We start from the raw sequence: 18,740 nt of genomic DNA on the forward strand, positions 1-18,740 counted from the left end.
CTGTGTTAATTATTTTAACTAAATGTATGGTAGTCTGACACCTATTTGAGTAAAAAGTTTTGGCTGGTTCTTTATTGACTTTGCATTTTCTTTTTTTTTTGTTTGCCAAAACAAAAATTCAAAGCTAGTAGTTATCCTATATTAGTTACCTCTCTTGAGTGTGATATCCAGAACAAAAGTGAAAAATAATCCTGCTTGCAAATATGAAGACGAATACGGATTCCTTTTTTTTTATTTATGTTGAGAAATTACTTCAATCCTTATGCAATAATTTTTTTAAATAAATGAAATACTTTGAAGCAGATAAAGCGAACAAAACTAAAATTTATATCCTTATGTGATTTGAGCGTATAATTTTAAAGAAAGTTGCAAGGATCAATACTTCTGAATTACTAATAAATTTATCTTCTTATGTGGCTACTAAAATTGAATTTTTACTCAGAAAACTTCATAGGACATGTACTGAATTTCAGTGTGATAAAATAAAATTTCCCCTTCTTGCCATTTCTTCACCTCTAATTTGATAAGGATTGGAGCTTTGTAAAAGAAATAGGTTACTAAAAGATACAACCATGATACGAATATTTTATGCAGTAGAAGTTAAGCTTTTTTTAAGGGCTGAAGATCATATTTCATCTCCTACTTTCAAGGTGTTGCAGCTATAGAAAAACTTAATTTACGAAAGTTATTCTTTATCGTTAGGCAATTCTGTCAACTTTTAATCCATTTTCTACCTTCAATGGTAAGGAAATAATTGAGAAATAAAAAAAATCAATTTTTAGCCAGACTGTCAAGTTGCAAATTCGGTTATGCAATAAATCCTTCTCCGTTGGTTTCTATACAATATAGTGTTATGAATGTGTAATATTGTTATGCTGCGTTGAATTTGCAAATATATTTAGTGGATGCTAAATGAATGATTCAATGATCCCCCGACCTTGATGACAAATTCAGCCATCCCTTGGCGATGAAAAAATGAAGGATCTAGAAAATACAGAAATCATGATTCTATCTTCATTAAGATCGGAGATCTGTAGATTTATCTGCAAAATTCCAAGTAACGTCACATTTTTTATTGTCACGGCACATAAAATATATAATCAGAGACTCCCGCGCTAGTATCGCCCTCTATTTGGAATTTGGATTGAAGAATAAGCTAGATTTTATTTAATCTTGTTTGTGGTCTTTTTCTCTACGTTTCAGGAATATTTATTCGGAATGGAATAAAACTCGCATTTTTTTGTATCGAACGTATTGCACATTTCTCTCTATGTACTTACGGACATTTTTCATAAAAATATCGAACCATAGAGAATCCCATTAAAATTATTAAACTTGACCTGTTATATTGTAGAATGCAGTGCAAGGCAGAATTTTTCCAGTGATTCATCATAAAAGCGATTAAAAAAAAGTAGCCTTTCTTTAAATAATCTTCCTAATTGAAATGTGAAAATATTTGATGCTAATAATTTTCCCCAATTAAGTTTTTCGATAGACAGTTGGACTAAGTTCGATACCATATTGTGCAGACCTTTAATATCAAAAGACTTCATGTAATAAAGACACTATAATATAAAGATCATGACAATCAAAAATATTGAAATGAAACTGGCTCCTAGAAGCTATCTTTCTTTTAATAATATCAAAGTATCATGAAAGATTGGATGATATTTTTAAATATTTATTCTATGCGTTAAAATGAATATTTCGATAAATTGGAAACACAAAAGAAAAAGCATGGTACTTAAAAAAATTCTGGTGTTTAAAACGTGAAAGCGATGTTAATTCTTTTTGAAAGAATTTTGTAATCACCTGGAATGTTTCATTTTACACTATTCATGTAAATGAAAATCTCAAATATCACATGGAATGTTTCATTATACTAATGATGTAAATTAAAATCACAAATGTCTCATTATGCTATTAAAGTAAATTAAAATTTCAACGGTCTCGTGAAATGTTTCTTTACATTATTAATATAAAATAAATATCAAATCTAATAAATTTTAAATACGATGCAGAACTGCTGGTATATTTAACCAAAATAAAAGAAAGAATTTTAATAGGAAGAAGTTTTTATCCAACTATTTCATTTCTCTACTTTTCTCATTCAGTTATACGACTAGACGGTTTAAAAAGTGGTACTTTTGGCTAGTAGACGCTCGTTATGCCATTGCATTTAAGAAACTGCAGATTTCCAGTTTTTGTTTTCTTAAATCCACAGTTTTGTAGAAAACATTATTCTCCTAATTAAAATAAAATTATTTTATCGCTCGATTTAAAAGATCGTAAAAATGTGATAGCAAATGAAATTTATGTTGCACGATGGAATAAAATATTTATTATAAATGCTAGAATTCAAGCACATAATTCTTAAATAATAAATTAAAAATATCTCAGAAAAATTTATGTTAAAGCTATTTTAACCGGAAAAAATGTATCGTGGAAAATTATAAATGAGTTTAATGTTAGTTGACAAAATATATATATATATTTTAATTTGATGCAATGAATAGTGAAATAATTATTTGCAAAGTCATTTCATTCAGATTCTGTGTAAAGATGATTCAATTTATGATTTCTTTCAAATATTTTCATTAAAATGTAATGACATCAGAATTTATGAAATAATCGCGCTTAAAATAGCTTGAATAGATTAGATGAAAATAAAAAAAAAGAAACGATATCAATTTTCAAAGCTGCATTATGAAATTTCATAAAATAATATTTGTTTTAAAATGATATGAACATCACCTTATTAAAATTCTATAAAATAAGAATTTGAACAAAAAATTATTAACTTATGAAATCATTAAAAAATTTAAAAAAAATATTGGAAAGCCTTAAACAAAGCAAATAGAAAAGAATTTCACCCATAAATGCATTTTGTTCTATTATATCCTTTTTGTGCAAATATATTTTTTTCCTTATTGGATATTTGAAACCTTTTGGGTTAAGCATTGCGAAATATATTTTTCAAGCTATTCTGATATCATAAAGGTTGAAATTTAGCTCTTCTACAATCCAATTCAAAGATAACATTACGAAAAGTATAATTTTCCACCAAAGCATTTTTTTTCGCCAAAACAAAAAATGATTTCCTCAATTCTCTCGAGGAAAGCCATTTATAACGATTAACAGAGAATTCTGAAATGGCGCCAAAGAAAAGCAAAGAATGTTGAAGTGCCAAGGCTTATTTGCTTTTGTATTGTTATTCTGCGCTGTAACAGAATTTGAGTAATTAATTCAAGGATAAAGAAAATGCTGTTAAGGAACAATAATAAGATTATGGGATAAGCTTTTAAGGTACGAACTTTGAAAGTTAGATGCGCTCTTCTTTCGCTAAAAGAAGGTATTCTTAATTGTTTATTACAATCTAACGAAAATAGATTACCAAAGAATGGTAATTACTTAATAGAAATTATTTCAGCTACAGAATGCATTTTTTCCCTACTGGTTTCTTCCAAGGCTTTTATTTCATTTTATTTTTTTACACAGCCAGTTTTAAATTATTCCATGATATTTCGGATAGAATTTGTATGATTGCTGTAATGACTTTCAGTTGTTAGGCAAAATAAATAAATAAAAACTCGTGGAATGTAGATGAAAATTTTTTTATAACATACAGTTTTTTTTTATAGAAAACTGTTTTTATTATACTAAGAATAGTTTTATTTCAATTATTTTCTACTGTTGAGTCTAATTTTTGTTTACTATTATAAATTTCATTGAATATCTAATAATTTTTATCAAATTCATTATTAGATGGTATATCTATATGAATTTAAAATTTAATTTAATTTATCAGTTAGATAATAAATAAATTTTGAGATATTTAGCAAGTGTATTAGTAACCCAAATATCTATGAAATTTCATCACTGCAAACGTAAAACATATTTTTAAAGTTTTAAATAACTTGATTTCAAAAATTCTCTAGAAAAAATCAAGCCATATACTAGATGTACTTTTTTCTAATCGGGAATGTAAAATTAAAAAATGATTTGAAATAAACAGACATATCATTATGTTTCATTAACATATGTCTACTCATGCTATTTTTATAGCTGGTTAAATTGTTAATTACAGCTGCATTTCCTCCTACATTTCCATTTTCTTTCCAATTTATTTTTTATTAGATGCATCATTACTTGTTTATTTCCATTTCTACATTTAGTAATTCAACTTTATTTTACTTTGATTGAATAAATATTAAGTAATCATTTTCATTTTTTTTATTTAACACACTTAATTTTCTATTACAGTGAAATACAATATAATACATACATTTTTGCTTTTTGATTGAAGAATTTGACTTCGTTTACTACTTCATATTAATTACTCAGTTTTATTTCTTAATTTAACAATTTCATTTTTGTTGAATGAAATTTATAAGCAGTGAAACACTGAATGAAATTGCAATGTTACTTATTTTCAATTCTTGATTTAACAATGACTTCTTTTCCATTTCAATCGAATACAATGTTACCTATTTATTTGCATTCCTTGATTTAACAATTTGACTTCCTTTCTTATTTCAGTTGAATACAACGTCACGTGCTCACCAAAATGGATGATAGTGACAGTAAGTGTGAACTCCACTTCTTCACAGGTATATTTGGAAAGACTAAAGACTTATCCAGGTAAGATGATTTGCAACATTTTATCTCGATTACTATTTTCATATAATATTTTAGTTAAATTTAGTTCATAGATTAGATAATGTCAGTAAAATGTAAATAAGATAGTGCCGGTAGTGTAAATAATTCTCTATCGAATTTAATTATTCAATTATGGATTGTATTCATAAAAACAGAAACAAAGTATTTTCTAAAGCAAACGATATTTTCAAAAATGCTGTACTGTAAAATTTCCTCTGATGGATGTAATTTTCGCTAAAGCTCAAAGATTAAGGAAATAAACTGTTTCGCTTATAATACAGAAATGCAGTATTTTAATATGCAGGAAAGCAAAATGCACAAAGAAAACATTCATATTTAATTTTAGAAACAAAAATGTATAAACCATGTCTAAATAAGCAGAACTTCAAATAAATTTAAAAATAACTAAAAAAAACATATGATATCTAATGATTGAATGAGTCGATTATTTGTTTGAGATTTCTGTAGCAATTAGTAACTATTAACAAATGGTTTGTTGGTACTTTCCGAAATAATCCTAAACATCCATTATGACTATATTATATTATCAAGAATAATGAATTATATCGTATTATTCCTAAATATATATTTTATATAATTTTAAATGTTATGTAGATATTAATCAATGCTTTTGAAATTGAAAAGTCTCCTGGAATAAAAAATTAATATTCGAAGTAGGACTTCTTTTGTTTTCCTGATTATTATTTAATCATGCATAACTGATGAGTTTTGAATGAAAAATTAATGTATACAGATATTAGATCAATTGCCGAAAGAAAAAAAAACTGACAAGCATTGCGTTTATCTATGATACAGGTGACTTTTATACATTTTAAGAAACTGTTGGAGGTTAAAAAAAATTTAAATTAAAGAAAAATGTAATGGAAACTTTTGGTAATTTTGGTTGGAGCAAAAATATCGAGTGCTGAAAATACAATTGTTTACAACTATTACATCAAATCAATCAATGAAAAAAGAAGTTAATCCTATAACAGAAGAATTTTCCATTTAATTCCGAAGAAACTGAAAGTAAATGAGTTAGTAAAGGTTAAAAAACTATATCACGAAAGAAAAAGGATCGATAGTCACAATGCTCAAGTGTTGGATTTGATTTTGGAACAGTTCATTCTTTTTCTTATCTTTGAACGATATAAATAAAAATTAAATTGGATTGATAATTAATTAATCGACAATTGCAGCTTTCGAAAAAAAAATATATTTTTTTTTATGTCGACTAATTTCATAAATGTTTTTTTGAATAATATTAATTTTTATAATATATAATTTTTTACGAAGAAATATTGTAAAATTTTGCATTTCAATTTTAGAATCAGATCGTGCATATAAGTCGTGTTGTATCTTTACAAGACCAAATCCTGAGTGTACAAAAATATACGGCCAATTTCGTAAAATAAGCAAGAAGTATCATTTTTTTAATAATATAAATAGAAGCAAAGAAATTAAATATTTCGATAAAAATTTCATTATGAAATTTTTCTTCTTTTCTTCAAGTTAAGTTTAAAAGGCTTTCTTAATAATATTTGCATCATTATATTTATATACTTTGAATTTCCAGCATCAATTAACTTTACCTCAAAGCGAAACCCAATTTAAGTTGTTCAAAGGAAATATCCGATATCTGGCAACGTTGATTAAGGGATTATATTTTACCACCTCCTGACACGTCATGTGAATCACTAAAATATTTTTATAAAGAAATTATAATATAGGTGCAAATAGAGTGTTACTTAACAAGTCTTTTTGGAAAGATAATGATTATACAAAACTAAACCTACTGATAACTTGATTCAATAGTTAATTAGTTCGATTTATAAAATTTTTAATTAGACATGAAGTTATGGATTTTTAAATCTTTTAGATCAATTATGAAACTGAATGCTGTAGTAAATTTCCTAATAAGACATGCGTATTAAAGATTTTAACATATTATTTTTAATTCAAGATAGAAATCAAAAATAATTTGAGACAATAAGCATAATTGTATCTATGTAGAGAAGTTTGAATGATGAGAAGAATGACGAAAAATTTGAAAATTTCCTGAAAAAAAGATTGCTATTTAGGAAAAGAATTAAAGGTAAAAGAATTGTAGAATTGCGTATATATGTTTTCTGCTTGGAGAAAAATCAAGACATTATTGTTTTGAAATCTCTCAAATTTATTGAATAATTTATTTAGCTTTGATACATTCTAGATTTTAAGATTGTTCAAAACAAGTATAAATGATATAAATGAATTTAGAGCATTCCAACTTCACATAACTACCGTCTTGGGACCAATTCACGGAAACCTTAAATTGTATTTAGATTATTCAATTTCACATTTTTTTCTTATTCAATAGAAATATTTACATATCTAGTACTAAGGAGATGTTTTGAAGCATTATCTCAAAAACATGTCCTCCATATCAATAATTCTTACATATGTGATGGAATTACGAACCGACATTTTCCGAACACCGAATTATTTTTTGCAATATTCATCAAATATATCTTTAAAAATAGATTTTTTAAAAATATTTATTTCATTGCATGATAAAAAATCATTTCAGGAAAAAAAAAACTTCATAATTATGCATTTGTTATGAATAATAAGAATACAATTAATAGAATACTTCCTATAACGTTTTAATATCGATTCCATTTCTGCAACTTATTGCATTAAATTATGTACATTAATATATACAAAGAATTATTAAAATTAATTTTAAAAAAATTGGAAATCAAGTTGTAACTTTAGTTAGCGATAAATCGCTAGATGTGACAACCTTCTGCATTATTTTCTAATATTTTCTAATAACCCTAAAAGCGAAAAGATTGATGCCTCAAAAGCGATAAATCACCAATTGGTTGCCTACGAATTTTGAGGCTTCAAAAACCTCAAACCAAAACAACGCCATATTCTCACATGATAATAAAATATTTAAATTTAAAGTACCAGAATGTCTCGCTATGGAATTTTTTCTTTTTTTTACGGTTAGTAACGATTGGAATAAACAAATCATGAGTTTTGTCTTGATTTTTCAATCATGTTTTCCCAACACATCTTTCATTGAAAAGGTATACCATCTTTCATTTAAAAGGTATACCATCTTTCATTTAAAAGGTGTACCAAAGTATTACCATAAACAGGTAATACTTTACGAAAATAATTAATAATAAGAGGTAAAGATTTTCCTTTTACAATCATTATTAAAAAACATTATCCAAAGGCGGAAACATTTAAATTATGCATAATCTTTCTTTTCCTTTGAAATACAATTACAGCGTTGGTTTTGAAAAAAAATCAATTTTGTTAAAAGGAAAACACGAAACAAAAAATATTATGCATTTTTTCCTTATTACTTTTACTTGTTAAATTCGTCAGATAAGAAAGTGTTTTATTAATATTAGAGAAAAACAGCTTATTGAAAGTTAAATAACATTTTGTTGTAATTTTTTTCCACTAAAATATGTTTATGTAGATCAGCATTTCTTTAGAAGTCTAATTTGTTAAAGCAAAGGTTGAAAAAAAATCATAAAAAAAAAGAAAATGTATTTCCTTTTGCTTCGTAAATGAATGAAAATGAATTTTGATTCTTTATTTGATTCGTTTGGGAAAGATATATTTTTTTTTACTAGAAACATAATCTCGTGTATAATTTTATTTTCCAATTTTTTTTTTTTTTTTTAAATTTGTCTTAATTCTAAAAGCTCTTTTTATTTAACCTAAGCAAGCAAAATACAAAAGAACAAATGAATTTGTTGCATCAAACGAAAAAAAAAATATTTGAATAAATCAATCTTTCTTTTCATCTTCTTAAACCTCCAAACGAATTTCGAACGCCTAACATTTTCAAACACAAACAAAACATTTTTTTCTAAGAAAGCTAAAAAGATCTTTCTAAATTGTGCTTTCTGGGATAAAAAAATTTAAATAAATAAATACAAATAAAAAATATAAACAAGAAAAATATGCCTTTTGAAAATATATATATTAACTTATTATTCTTTTGGAATTTATAGATGGATGAAAGAGTTTTTAAGCATATAAACTGTATTGCTGTAAAATTAGAAAATATAGGAAATTGCAATCCATTCCTGTTTAAAAGACTCAACCTGTCGTTAACATAAAAATTAACAATAATAATGTTAATGACACATTAAAAATATTTTCTTTTTTTTTTCAATCAATAAGGTCAAATTAAGAAACAGCCTTCCTAAAGAACATTTAAGTATTTTTACATTAAAATTCGTATGTCAAATTAAACATACTTCTAATGACAGTCATTTTTTATATTATTTTAAATTAGATATAAAAAAAATTGTGTGGAAATTACAACAGTCATCATCAAAAAATCTGAGATCAGCCTCAACTAAATTATATTTTGTAATAATAAAATATTTTAGTAAATTTAACATATGACATTTTGATATTAGAGTGGCAATATATCGACACATACCTAACATTATAATATGTTTACTATATATCTCTTTCGTATTTCCTCGCAGTCTTTTCCGTGTAAATCTAATTTATTTATTTTTTGTATTTGTATTTGTAAACAGTGAAGATCTCTTTTTCATTAGTTTAGTATTATTTATAAAAGATAAAGAAAAAGATAAGAACGACCCAACAAAACTGTTCTCCAAGAGTTTTTCCAAAAATATTTAGAATAGAAATACTTTTTAAAAAATAACCTTCAAAAAGTTATTTTTTAAAATAAACAATTGCAATAAACAATTCAAGATTTCAAGCCACAAGCTCTTTTAAAGTTTTTATGCTCTGGTATTTTATAAAATATTGTTTTATTGCAAACAAGGAAATAAAGATAACAAAAAAAAAGTATAGCAGAAACATTTCTTTCACTAATTATCGTTAAGGTTTTGACAAAAGGATTTTTAATTTGAACCTGTCGATATTTATTTTTTCAGTCAATAATTTATTTAGTATTGTTTGGCTTAAAAAAAAGAAGAAAAAACTCATTTTGAAGCAATATAATGATAATAGTAATAGATTTATTTCATAAAAATGTGGGAAACATCAGTTAAAATAGGTGAGCTTTTGTATCTTGTGAGTTTATTTTAAAAACTAAAGCATATATTCTTCTAATGAATGTTAAGATTTATAATAATTAATAAAAGTATTAAATGAATAAAGTTAAAAGATTTATCTTTAAAATCTTTTTTAAAAAGTAATATCAATTTAAACCATTGTTAAAGTTCAGAAACTACAGTATTTCATTTTGAGAGCGAAACAATAATTCAATATTTTTTCAATCTAAAAAATGAAACAAATAAAGAAATTATTATTTTAAATCCCAAATGAGTTTTAAAAACAAATGACATGAAACAAGAAAAAAAAAACTATAAAAGTGAATAAACTGCACTCTTTGTTGCAGTAAAGAGAAAAAAAAATAAAACAAGATTAAGGTGTAATTTGTTAACATTTTCCGCTTTCTGAATTTACGATTGGATGAGACCTTTAAAATCACCTAACATGGATTTACTGTATCACCGTTTGCCATGAGATAAGGCTTGAACAACCACCTTGGGAGCTCTTTGTGGCGAATGTAAACCACAATTAGACGTTTCATTTTGACAACATTCCTCTGTTTCAGAAAATATAAGCTGTGTTTGGAAAAAACGTAATATATTTATCCAAGAAACAAATTGTTAAAAAAGATACTCTCTGTTAAATAAAGAAATTATAAATAACCATCCGTTTTAAGAAGAATCTTTTTAATAATTAAATGATATTTGGGCAATATAAATGCGTATTTATTTTAAGAAACTAAACAAAATTTATTTATTTGTGGTACAAAATATTAATAAACTTAGATTGAATTTCTCCCAAGAGAAAATGATAAATGATATGGTTAAAGTTGGAAATTCAATGAATTGGTCAGTTACGTAAGATTTCAGTATCCGCTGTTATCAAAAATGAACATGAATTGGAATAATTAATATGATTGTTGTAAACTACTGGTTTTATATTTAATAAATTTTTTGCTGAACCTGAAATAGGTATTTCTGAACAGAAAAAATTCTTAGAGGAATTTTGTATTTGCAAATATATAAATCTGAGAAAATGCTTTTTAAGTTTGTCAAGGCATTAAACAATAATAAGGGTGCTTAAAGAGCTGTAATTTTTTAATGCACCATTGCGCAGCAATAGTGTACAAAAACACTATTTAGACTTAATGTGATTGAATTTTTTTTTTCCTTTTTCAAATTATTATATTTTTTACAATATCAATATAGCATATTACAACGACTACGGATAATTCGAATTATTAAACTTTATATTTTCTCAAAAGGTTTGAACACAACACAAATGTCAAAAATAGCAACAAAATAAAAATAGGCAATATTTTTGTTTGATGAATAACTTTATATTTGACTTATTTTTTTCAACTTACATAATACTATTGTTTGATCATAACGGAAATTCAATTTCTTCCACCGTACTTGGATGTAGTTTGGAGGATCCACCGTAATAAAATGTAGTTTGGAGGATCGCACTATTAACTGTAGAAGTCTGATTTTCAGAATTATTATTTTCGCTAGTTTACAATCTCTTTAAAACGTTATGTGCCTTGGTAACTTGCGAGCGCTTTCGTCATGGGATTTTCTTAACAGAAGAATGAATAAGAAATAAAAGAACATTAAACTACATAGCTCCTAAATAAAATAAAAACTTTTTATAGAAATTATATTGTCTTGACAAAGTACTTTTTTATGTATATTAATTAGAAAGTAGATGAAGACTCTAGAAGAATTCAGAATGTATACAAAAAGAAACGATTTGAGTAAAGAAAGATGGTAACCAACCATTCCCATTTCCCAAAGAATTGAATTTTTTCAAAAATATTTTTGTTCATAAACTTTTAAACGAAACTAATCCCATGCTTTCAGCTGTGAAATGTTGAAACTGACGTCATTCCGCCATTTTAAACATGTTTAATATTATTAAAACATTAATTCTAAAATTTGGAGTCAAATTCCCCGGAATTATGAGCGATCAGAAAATGGGGGAAAAAACACGCTATATTTGCCATTCTTACGATATTCCCTATATGTAATTCGTTTGTTACTGAGCAACAAAGGAAAAATATAAATTGTGAACACATTATTTACAATCCCCAGTTGCATTTCCTAAACAATCCTTTTTAAATTTTAAATATAATCAAATATTCAGTTAATTAGTTCCGATTAGAGAAAAATCAAAAAATTATCGAGTACTTAGTCGATGAGTACTCGATTTGCAAATGAGCACTTGTGTATTCTTTTCTAAAAATTATTAAAATATTTCCTACAAAATCGGACCTTATTTTATTAATGTCGCATCAGATAATAAAGATGCTATCAGAGCTTCCTTCAGTTTTCTTAAAAGTAGTGGCTCTAATCGCCAAGAGCCTGTAGAGAGCCAGCTGCTGCACTTATTTCATTATCTACTTGCAAATATTGATCGAAAGGTATCTTGGAGAAGATATAGAAAACCGATAAAAAGTTTTCCTCTTACCAATTATTGGTGCTCACATCGAGTGATCTGAGTTTAAACTGGATCATCTGTACTGAAAGCTTTTAGCGAGGAATTCTGGAACTCGAACCGGAAAGTAAAGTGTGGCACAATTTTTGTTTTTGCTGATATATTAAGGTAGATTGTAATGATACATTGCGCCAGGTAACGAATATTTTTCAATTAATCCATTTATTGAAAAAAAATTAATGTAAAATGTTAGTTAAAAATTTTATATCGCCAAGCATAATGAAAATATTAATATAATTACGTAAACAGTCTGTTAAAATTCATCTTATTACAATAAAAATTATAACTCTAAATTAAACTTGAACAAAACACACAATGCATTCTGACTGGCTAGTATCTTCAGCTTGAAGGGGAAAAAATAAAGAAATCGTTCAGTTTTTAAAACTGGGAATTCTTAGTTTTTTTTTGTTGTTGTTGTTGTTTTTTTTAGATTTCATAAAATTTTAGGATTGTACAAAAGGGGGGCTACTACGTACCTAAGAATAAAAAAATATATGAAATAAAAACTTCGGAATTGGAACAATAGTTATCAATGGAAAGCTTTGTCATATGTTCCTGCCATAAAGATTGTGTAGTGAAGTCGTGCTTTTTTAAAAATATTTTTTTAATGAAAACCAATAGATTAATGATGTCATATCCAGAAGTCAAGAGCTGCCATATGAGACAACAATTTGTAAATTAGGGCCAGTTATTAGGGCTGCGGGACGGATCCTATATTTTCCTTATTATTCCAAATATATGAATATTAATAGAATAAAACAAATTTTTGTAACAGGATCACATACCAAATTCTTTTATTTACATCGCTGTATTTTTTAGTTATTGTGATTATATATATGTGAATATACAGTCGATGGATTTGACACAAAATTTATTATGTCTATACTTCAGATGCTAAAACTGCACCAAATTTTACTCATCTAGTGTTTTACGCTTTGTAGTTATCATGCTCAATTGCACAAGGATAGAGATAGTCAATGGATTTTTTTTATATCTAAATAGAATTTCACTCATAATTTAAAAAAAGGAACTCTTCAGAATCAAGAAAATCTTAAATGTGGAGATCTATCAAAATCTCGAATCCAATTATTTTGTCAATTAAAATACTTTCTCTATGTATTCCTTGCAAATAAGAAATTAACTAAATATTTGACTAACTAGATATCGACGTATTGAAGAAATTTGATTTAATTAAATATTAGAAAGTGATTTATAATAATATTTTGGTTCCCTTTTCGCGAGTAATTTCGCCAACTTCTGTTATCATAAGAAATCTTAAAACTCTTACAGGTTTGAAAACACTGCAGTGCAATGAGTCGCAGGTTTACTAATTGCTTAATCCCAAATCAAATCATGTTTTTTTTTGGAATATAATATATTCTTAAACGATAAATTCCCTTTTGCAGATTGCCAAGCAGAGTTGTTGGAAGGTCTTCACGTTTTCCGTTTACCTTTAGACAACATCTACTCTTGTGGCACGACGAGAATGCTCAACAAGATTACGGTAAAAATATTTTTGCGTTGTCTTTTCTAATTTAAATTTAAGATAATTTTATTTGCGCTAATTAGCATTTACATATTTATAATTATTCATTATGTTTTACTGTATTTGTGTTATTTGGAAGTGTTTTTGCATTAGCAATTACATAACTATCTGTAGGCATGGTATTCAGAGATTGATTTTATTTCTGTTATTTATTCAAACATTATTATGATGATGTTTTGTGTGTGATATATTGTGTCTATTTTGCGTAATGCTTTTATCATATATAATAAAGATTTAAAATTAGCCGAAGCCATTATTATTGCATTATATACATTTTAGGAAAAAAAAAACTCTTGAAGATTGAAAAATCACATAGGTTACACGCTGATGACATGTAAATATCTTTGAATCTTCTGTCAAGTAGCGAGGATGTAACCTTAGCTAGCACAAAATTCCACAAACATTCTCAACATTCCATTTAGAGCTATTTTAGACTGTGAAATTAAATTTAATTTAAGTCAAAATTACTTTCATTTAAACTTACTAAATTGTAAAAAAAAAAAAAATGGATCTTATCAATTGTAATTACATTTTTTAAAACTAATGTTATTTTTCTAAAACGATTTTAGATACAAATGTAAAAACTTATCTATAAAATTATTTGGAAGCGCCCCCTTTAATGCAAGAAATACTGCTCCACATTTGATGGAATATAATATAAATTATTAGGCAGTTAGTTTGATTTACGCTTACAGGTAATACAAATATTCAATTGTACAATACATTACTGACCAATAATCTATGTAAAGCTATCAGAACTAGAAGGAAACAACCTATAACCCTTGATAAACAGCGACACCATGTTATTTGGAAATACGTTCAGTGAGTGTACGGCAAATTTAGACCAACAAAACAGATATTAGAAATCGGTGTTTTATTCCGACAATATTTCAGGAAGCACAAAGCATAAGCTACGAAAATACAGTTAAAGTCTACAAGAACAACAGCAATTTTATAAAATTAACAATTTTCAAGCAAATAGCAAGAATATCTACATTATCAATTACATTCGATATTTATAGCTCATCAGTTCACACAACGTACTCAAATACAGAATCAGATAACAGATTTGAGCTCCTTCCCTGATTTATATAGCTTTCTGATTAGGCATGACGTCACATGAAATTCCCCAGATGATTCTCCGCATCTCGGTTTCCGATAGAGATAGAGGCACTATTTTTGAAATTTTCGGAAGCTAATACTTCTATCACAAATTTCACAAAATGTGTATAAAACTAGCCACCAAATGTTACGTACATCAATTCTATTGGCATCATTAAAAACCTTTATAAACCATTCCTCTCCACCCTAAGAATAATATGGAGGGGGAACAACATTATAGATGTGTAAGAACACTGAAATATGATGCTTATTTCCTCTAAGAACAAAATGAATCAATAACGTTATTAATTTTATATTAATCAGTAATGCATGACAATCGGTAAAATTTCAATTCTCATAACGTATGAAATCTATCTCAGTTTAACTAAAATTTCGGGTTTGGTCCACTTTGGTTCTCAACACCGTATATATTGTAATATTTTTTTAATATAAAATAGCAAAAATTCCTTAAAATTTATTTTTTTAAAATTAAATCTAACTTATGTTTTACTTCTTGATATGACCTAATCCAATTATAATCAGAAACGGAAAAATTCAGGATAAAGGAATAAGAAACAGTTATTCTGACTGCTTAAATAAAAAATAAATAAAATCAACTTTCTACGATCATTGCCCAATTGCTACAGCAAATTGGAATATTTTTCTTTATTGTGTTTGCAGGGTGTGCGCATCTATTACCACCGTGTGATCGTGGAAGAGCCCCAGGAAGAACTGCAAATGATTCTGGTCACGTGTTCGATTCCCCCCACTCACAACACCTCTGATCCGGAAGTGGTTCACAGAACGAGGAGGAACACCTTGCCAGAAAATTTTGTGGAACCGGAGTAAGTAGCAGAATGGGTTTCACTTCCTTCCCCGGAATTTGTATTAATGTATTTGATTTTAGCTTTTTATCCTTGGATACTTTATTTTGGCAATTCCGAAAATATGTCTGCATTTAGTTTCTAGCACAGCTTCGAAGTTTGGAAATCCAAGTGATTTCAGGGAAGCAGTCTCATTTCAATTATTATCTTTGCTTTACGACCACAAGATTTTGAAAAACTTGTTAATAATTTAACCATGTATGAATTTAATTATCTGTTTATAATTTAGCAGAAGTGACTTCGTCACAATGAAATTAAAATGCATCTAAATGGATTTATACATTTAACTTCTGGATACTTTAAAATATTCCTTGAACAAATTTTTTTAAAGAAAAACCTAGCATATATAAAGGTAAGAGAAAAATAAATCTCAAAAGTACATCGATTAAGCAATTGAAGTAAAAAAAAAAAAAAAAAAAAAAGAATGTATACACACACACACACTAATTTTCTAACCATTATTCATATTTGAATTTACTATTAATAATGTAAAAAATTAGAATTTTTGAATAAAGTGTATTATGAAAATTATGCTGGTATATAGAAAACATAAAGCAATATAAAACAAAGCTTTTTCATGTAATTGCTTAGTTATTATTTGTACTTCTTAGCAATATAAGACACTTCAAAATAATTACTTCAAATTTCAAATGATAAACAGAAGCCAAAACTTGCTTGAAATTGACAGAAACATCAAAAATGGCTTTTGATAATACTACTTGATAAAATCCTTTAAAAATAATTTATATTTAAATTAAAAACCTTTTGCTATAAAAATATATATATAGGGTGTTCATTAATTATTTTCGGGGTTTCCGTACCTCATAACTTTTCGAATAAAAAATATTACGCAAAAACCGATTACGTATTCGTAAATTACAACTCAAAGAATTTTATTAATGATATTAAAGTATAAAGCTTGCACAATTTGCACTTTGTGGGCATTCAGCTGAATGCGGTAAATTCGCTGAACAAATTTTGACTCGAATCGAGGATGATGAAAATTACCTTCGGAAATGGTTCTTCAGTGACGAATCCACTTTTCATGTGTCAGAAAAAGTGAATAAGCATAACTGTAGAATATGGGGCTCGGAGAACCCGCACGATTATCAAAAGTCAAAATTTGTTCAGCGAATTTACGAATACATAATCGCCTTCAGCTGAATGCCTACAAAGTGCAAATTGTGCAAGCTTTACAATTTAATATCATTAATAAAATTATTTGAGTTGTAATTTACGAATACGTAATCGGTTTTTGCGTAATAGTTTTTATTCGAAAGTTATGAGGTACGGAAACCCCGACAATAATTAATTAACACCCTATATTATTAAACTCTTGAAATAAATTTGTTTAATCAAAACATTTATAATAAAACAAAGAAAATATATAATTTATAACTTAATTTTAAATGATTAAAGCAGGGAAAATGTGTATGGAAATTATATAATTTAAAATCCTGCTTTTTATAATACTTTATTTAAGAATTGGTTTCGACTAAATGCGGCATAAAAATGTTCCCAATGCTAAAACAATTACGAATCATTAAGCTGAATCAGAATAATTTTAACACGTAAATATATTTGTTCTTCTTAATTCAACAAACATCGCATCAGCAAAGAAGTTCATGAAAAATTCCGAATAACAATGGCATTGTGCTTATCAACTTGCCAACAGATGGCGCTTCTTAGTCAAACTGTCGCCATATTAATAAATTGATAGCATTTCGTTCCATTTTTGTTTTGACGCTTTATTTTTGTTTTGCATGGAAAAGAAAGAAATGCTTTTTGAAAAATTATTTTCTTTTTCAAATCTCTTTAGGATAAAAAGTAACAAATCAAAACAGGTTTCTCATGTTGAATTTGGAATAAAGTTCTTTCAAATCAGAAGGAAACGCTTCTAGCTGACTGTGAAATTAAGCACTTTTTTCAAGTTTAACAGTTGAATTGTTAACAAAGTAGTATTATTTACTTCGATGTCAAAACAACTATTTGCTCGTCCATGTCAGTGGTTCTCAAAGTATCTTATAATGGAATTTTCTTATAATGGAAAGAATTTCGAAGATAAATATTCGAATCAGAATTTTTAAAAAAAGATGCATTTCTTATGCAAAATTAAAAGATGTTATCATTCAGAATGTCTAATTTCATATGTTTCAGGCAATATTTCTGGAACTCATTTTTTATTTATTTTAGACTATAGTATTAATTACTTTTGGAACTATGAATATAATAATGAAACACTAAATATTGTTTTTCCGTTTTATAATAAAAAAATATAAAACCTTAAACTTATATGCCATTTAAATAAATGAAATCTTTCAATAAACCATTTCCATTATATGAGTACGTCAAAAAAGAAATACAGTGTGAGAAAATACGAATGTGGAGACAGGAAACTAGTGGCAAACGATTTTTAAAACATCATTATAGAAATCAGATTTTAATAAATGTTTCTGAACATTACATTTTTATTTGTTTTAAATTACAGTAAGAATTAATTTTGGAGCTTTGAATACAATAATAAAATAACTGCATATAGCTTTTACATTTTATAACCCAAAAATAAAACTTTTAAACTTATATTACATTTAAATAAATGAAATCTGTCAATAAATTATTTTCAGTATATAATTGCACCATAAAAGAAGCAGAAAGCAAATAAAAACGGGAATGTGGAGACTTTAAACTTAAGGCAAATAATTTTGAAAACATCATTATTAAAATCAAAATGAGATTAGGAAATTTTTAAGGCAAATAAAAAATGATATTCTGTCTCAAAAATTCGAAAATGTATGTGAATATTCCAACCAGTTTTTAAATTTTAATTATTTACATCTAAATTTAATGAGTGAAATAATAATTAAATTAAAATCATTGTTAGAAGCGTTTATAAAATAAATAAGATTGAGGTAGCAACGTTTGAAAATTTACGAGCCATGTTTATATATTTTAATAGTAATTATGAGTTTGGTCTGCAGTTAATAACGGAAGAAAAATCTATTTTT

The 18,740-nt window shown here is 26.5% G+C and overlaps 1 protein-coding gene across 1 annotated transcript in view; it reads left to right on the forward strand.

The window, feature by feature from the left end:
- The window catches only part of LOC129968989 (uncharacterized), a 494,387-nt gene that overhangs the window by 439,867 nt on the left and 35,780 nt on the right, over positions 1–18,740 (forward strand). The window contains exons 3-5 of the mRNA XM_056083383.1: positions 4,540–4,641; positions 13,611–13,708; positions 15,533–15,696. Of these exons, the coding sequence (XP_055939358.1) occupies positions 4,540–4,641; positions 13,611–13,708; positions 15,533–15,696 (364 nt within the window). The remainder of the gene's footprint in view (positions 1–4,539; positions 4,642–13,610; positions 13,709–15,532; positions 15,697–18,740) is intronic.

Source organism: Argiope bruennichi, chromosome 1 (genome assembly GCF_947563725.1).
Source record: "Argiope bruennichi chromosome 1, qqArgBrue1.1, whole genome shotgun sequence".
In the NCBI taxonomy this organism is placed as follows: Eukaryota; Metazoa; Arthropoda; class Arachnida; order Araneae; family Araneidae; genus Argiope; species Argiope bruennichi.